Source organism: Monopterus albus, unplaced genomic scaffold (assembly GCF_001952655.1).
Source record: "Monopterus albus unplaced genomic scaffold, M_albus_1.0 scaffold1228.1, whole genome shotgun sequence".
NCBI lineage: Eukaryota > Metazoa > Chordata > Actinopteri > Synbranchiformes > Synbranchidae > Monopterus > Monopterus albus.
Window position 1 is genome coordinate 1 of NW_018129106.1, and position 4,493 is coordinate 4,493.

The 4,493-nt window shown below is 38.8% G+C and overlaps 2 protein-coding genes across 3 annotated transcripts; one reads left to right on the forward strand and one right to left on the reverse strand.

Moving 5' to 3' along the window:
- The first annotated feature begins 635 nt into the window (after positions 1–635).
- LOC109953758 (histidine triad nucleotide-binding protein 3) lies at positions 636–3,283 on the forward strand. The gene is made up of 5 exons (XM_020589221.1): positions 636–855; positions 1,111–1,231; positions 1,422–1,491; positions 1,825–1,951; positions 2,377–3,283. The coding sequence occupies exons 1-5, from the start codon at positions 718–720 to the stop codon at positions 2,422–2,424; spliced, it is 504 nt and encodes a 167-aa protein (XP_020444877.1). The 5' UTR covers positions 636–717; the 3' UTR covers positions 2,425–3,283.
- A 215-nt stretch (positions 3,284–3,498) lies between these two features.
- LOC109953759 (actin-binding Rho-activating protein) lies at positions 3,499–4,474 on the reverse strand. Of its 2 annotated transcripts, none has more exons than XM_020589223.1 (2): positions 4,322–4,474; positions 3,499–4,175 (listed from the first exon to the last, which is right to left on the reverse strand). In XM_020589223.1, the coding sequence occupies exon 2, from the start codon at positions 4,131–4,133 to the stop codon at positions 3,633–3,635; it is 501 nt and encodes a 166-aa protein (XP_020444879.1). In that variant the 5' UTR covers positions 4,134–4,175; positions 4,322–4,474; the 3' UTR covers positions 3,499–3,632. The 2 variants fall into 2 exon arrangements, with proteins under 2 accessions (XP_020444879.1, XP_020444878.1); XM_020589222.1 differs by having other exon boundaries at positions 3,512–4,172.
- Between the last annotated feature and the right edge of the window lie 19 nt (positions 4,475–4,493).

Consider the following 4,493-nt stretch of genomic DNA (forward strand, 5'->3'; position numbering starts at 1 on the left):
TTCCAGCAAGAACAGGAGATTGATGCAGATATTTTCTGTGGCAGGCTACCACAGAAAAAGACATAAAACCACAGTGAAAGAGAAAGATGTGTCAGTGCTCTGGTAGGTACTATACTCTACACCAATGTGGTATGGGGTCTTTTACCATTAGTCTGTGCTCCTGTAATCTTAACCTGTTAATGAACTCAGCAAGAACATACAAACTTTGCAGAAAGGCCAATATTATTATACTGTAAGTTTAATTAGCAAGATCAAAAAACAAACACAAATCTATTTAGCTTATTTGTTTCTCACACTCTTCATGAGTGCTGTTGTTCACATTTACTTTAAGGCTGTCTGAGAACAAAAACAGCTGATCATCAAAAGAAGTGAATTTCATTTGGCAAAGGCAACATCAAATGTCTAAGTTGGAGTTACACTGGTTCCTTTTTTGTTTTATGGCAAAGGCCCTGTCCACAGTCATTAACCCTCTTTATGTAGCTGAATTTTCAATTCAAATAAGGCTAGAGAAGACAGATGTTGAAGATTGTTTATTTGAGCCAACTGGTCACCATGTAAAAATAATGAAATACTACATACTAGACCACATCGCTCTCTGGTGGCAGACTTTTTCCTTTACACTGAACTAGATCGATAATCTTTCCATTTCCCCCTGTGAGCTCGATGATCTCTGGCATCGATTGAATTGGCTCTAGCTTTGACAGTTCATTGTAAGATATGGCAGGAGTCGAGTCTACACAACCTGCTCAGGTTGAGATTTCTAACACGGGCAATGTGCTATCGGAAGGATATGACAAGAAATGTATTTTCTGCAGGATCGTAAACAATGAGATGGGGACGGAGCTTATTCACTGTGTGAGAATATTGTAAAATTTGAATTAAAATGAGCGCCTGTAGCTAGCATTAGCTGTTGTAAACACCTGCGTTTAGAAAGAGCATGATAAATACTGGCTTTGTGAAGATGTAGTTTTTGTTTATCTAAGTCTACTGTGCAGTAATAACCACATTTCATTAGTGTCATAGTAGATATAGGCTAACTGGTAGTCTACTGGGGTAGCAAGCATGAACACTGTCGAAGCTGACCTATGCTGACTTCGTTTATCTCCGCAGGAGGACAAAGAGCTCGCATGTTTCAGAGACATAAAACCTGCAGCTCCCCACCATTACTTGGTCGTCCCAATCAAGCATGTTGGTAACTGCAAATCACTCAGCAACAGACATGTACCTTTGGGTAAGGTTTAAACTGCGTAGACCTCTGCATGTTTCACTTTTCAATCTTTTGACTTGTGTTAATTACTCGGCAACTGAATAATACTTTGTGTAGTTATAACACAGCATAAACAATGCTCTTTATTTCAAAAGCCTTATTTGTAATGGGAAATAATTTTATAAAGGTGACATGTCTTTATTGTCATACACAGTGAAGCGGATGGTCGAGACAGGGAAGGAGATCCTCCAGAAAAACAACGTAACAGATCTCAGTGATGTCAGGTGGGCGACATCCAGAGGTGCATTTTGCAGTTGTAGAATGCATGTGCTACAGCATACTACTTTAATGTAGTGTAAACTACTGTATATACCAAGTGAATGGTAGTTCTTAATTTAATGAAAACTGTAATAGATAGTGTTATAAACTGTCTTGTAATTGCTACTGACTAGCCAATAATTTAGCTTTTGTAGCATCTCTCTTATTTTGTGCATGTAACAACAACAGCAAAAGTAAATGAAACTTACTCCAAGTAAACATCCCTATAACCTGCCATATACTGTATTAAACCAGTGAGCCTACAGTATGTGTACTAAAGACTTCTCCCTTGTCTGCAGGTTCGGTTTTCACTGGCCCCCATTCTGTTCTGTCACACATCTACATCTTCATGTTTTGGCACCTGTCAGTCAATTGGGCTTCATGTCCCGCCTCTTCTACAGACTCAACTCCTATTGGTTTATCACAGTAAGCCCCCTTTTCTTTATTTGCCCTGTGCTCTAGTACAAAAACTGCCATTGTATACAGCTTGAGGGCCAGTAAAATAAATAAAAATTATTTTCTCTCAGCCAAGTGTTGCACCATCAGGCTGACATGTAAGCAAAATAAGTCCATTGTCATCTTTCTCTCCCTTTCCTTGTTCCTGCTCTACCCCCTGTACAAGACTTTACAACAGATTTACTGTGTAAAAGCGGGTATGATAGCAGTAACTGACTGGAGGGCAGTGCACTGCAGATTAGCAACACATGAATCTGATATTTAGTTTAGTCATTATTAGGGTGACTCCATTCTTTAGGGCATCACCATCCTTTAGTGCATCCAGATGGAGTTTTAAGGTCAAGCAGTAGTGTTGTCAGTTTATTTTTAGTTCTGTCCACATGTTTGTTTTGCAGGCAGACCAGCTGATTGAGCTTCTCAACTCTAAAGGAGAGACCAGCTGATCACAAGGATCGAGCTCTTGCAGCGTTTGACTGTGATGAAGAGATATAACCATCCACCTTTTTGCATCCATTTTCATGCTGGGTGGTATACACTCGCATGAAGTTGGTGTGTGTTTGGCCCATAATACCAATATGTTCAACCAGTGACATATTTAAAACTGGAAGAAAAATAAAGCCAAATCTTGAGTCTTGCTGCTTGAGAAATGCTGCACAATTTATCCACTATTAACAACTGAGTATCCCTCACTCAAAGTACAGTTCAGTACACTTGAATTGATCTCAACAAGCACTGAAATGCAATGAGTTATTTGCTTATTTTGTATCTGTTTTGATGTGATGTCTCTGTGTTAACATATATACAGTAATATAACCAAGAACTATTAATGGAATGTAAAGAAAATGAGATATATCTACTGTACAAATGTGTATGCATTTTCAGAAATGTTCTCTGTGATTTTCTGAGCTGTCTTGATTTATATGTTTGAGTGAAAGGTTCACATAACAACTACAGTCAAACATTAATGAAAGCTACACTGTCTTTTCTTTCTTTATTATAATACCTGAAGCAGTACTTTCTAATTTATCTGTCCACTACTGCTGCTGAAAAGGCCATTACTGTACTCAACTGCAGCAGTGGATATTATGGCGTCTATCAGTCAGTGCATAGACCTTGACTATATAGTTCTCACTCAGCATTTTAGTTCATTGTACATCTATTTTGGTGTGGTTCAGGTATACAGTTGTAACAAGTTTTCTATAATTACAGAGCATTATAGTAAATACATGCCATATTGTCTGTCACAGGCAGCCTCATGTTCTCAATGACCTTTTGACTCACACTTGTAGTTTAGGTACAAATTCTCTGGTCTTTTTGGTCATTTCTCTAATTTTGCTGAAAAATGCTGCTAACTGGTATTTCACCTAGTATGATCCAAATTCCTGTAAGCATTTGTAATTGTGATTAAATTATATGAGTATTTTTATTATCTACCTCTTGCGTGTATTTGAACTCTGGATAGTGGATTCAGTAATCACTGAGGTTTTAGTTTTTAGTGTAAGCAAAAAAAAAACAAAAGCTTTTATTTTTTACAAATGCAAATACATGACAAGTATAATTAGTACAATCCTCAAACTATTTATTTATTACAGTCAGTGATACCTTGAAGTAGCCCTGTACCTACCACTGTAGATGTAACATGAGTTTCTGGTCACTGCATCAGAGTGATAACCACTTGGTCATCCTTTCCCTGCCACAACATCTCCCCCTCAAAGTCAACCAGCCTCTGCTTTCTCGCTCGTAGAAGAATCCCCACCAGCTTATTAGAGATAGTCACATAATGTTCAAACAGTTTCCCAAATTCTACAGTGATCACTTTCCATTTGCTGTTGCTTCCACCTTTATCTCTTCGCTCTCCAATCATCCTTATCACCTCACACAGCTCCTGAACCTCTCTGCTGATATGTGTGCAAGCATCCTTCCCGCGCTGCTCTGTCATGGAGCCCTGCAGGGGCCTACCATAGTCATCCTGGCCCCTCTGAGGGACCACCACACTGGGCCTGGTGTCTTGAGTGAAGGGGTTGTGCTTCTGATATTCCTGATGCTCATCAGACCACTTCTGCCAGCTTTCCTTCAAGCCTTTCACAGAAATGCACACTGCAGTGTCCTCACTCAGCTGAGTAGGAGGTAGGACATTGTCTTCAGTTTGCATGATGGTGGTGCTCCGGCTGTTTGTGCCCAACCTCTGGCCCTGCTTAGGATAGGATTACATAGCTATAATTGGTCAGTTTTACAAACAAGAATACACTGTTGTACTTACTGAATAATTGCCCTGTATTGTTGTTATTGTCACATAATTTAAAATCAAATACCCAAAATCATATAAACAATTTCTCTTACCTAATTACTGTGGTCCTGTTGTGTATTTGATGTGTTGTTGTGCTGCAGCTGTATGAGATCTGTTATAAATCAATAGAACTGAAGACTTAGAGTCCAATGATGATTACCAATGGTAACCTGCAACATGGGCAACAAATTCACATTACAATTCAGAAAAAAATAAGGAAAATAA

Bases quoted from the DNA above. Each gene is read 5' to 3' on its own strand.
- LOC109953758 (XM_020589221.1), top strand. From the start codon at position 718: ATGGCAGGAGTCGAGTCTACACAACCTGCTCAGGTTGAGATTTCTAAC. The intron at 856-1,110 runs GTGAGAATATTG...TTATCTCCGCAG, and splicing joins GGACGGAGCTTATTCACTGT to GAGGACAAAGAGCTCGCATG. The intron at 1,492-1,824 runs GTGGGCGACATC...CCTTGTCTGCAG, and splicing joins ACAGATCTCAGTGATGTCAG to GTTCGGTTTTCACTGGCCCC.
- LOC109953759 (XM_020589223.1), bottom strand. From the start codon at position 4,133: ATGCAAACTGAAGACAATGTCCTACCTCCTACTCAGCTGAGTGAGGAC.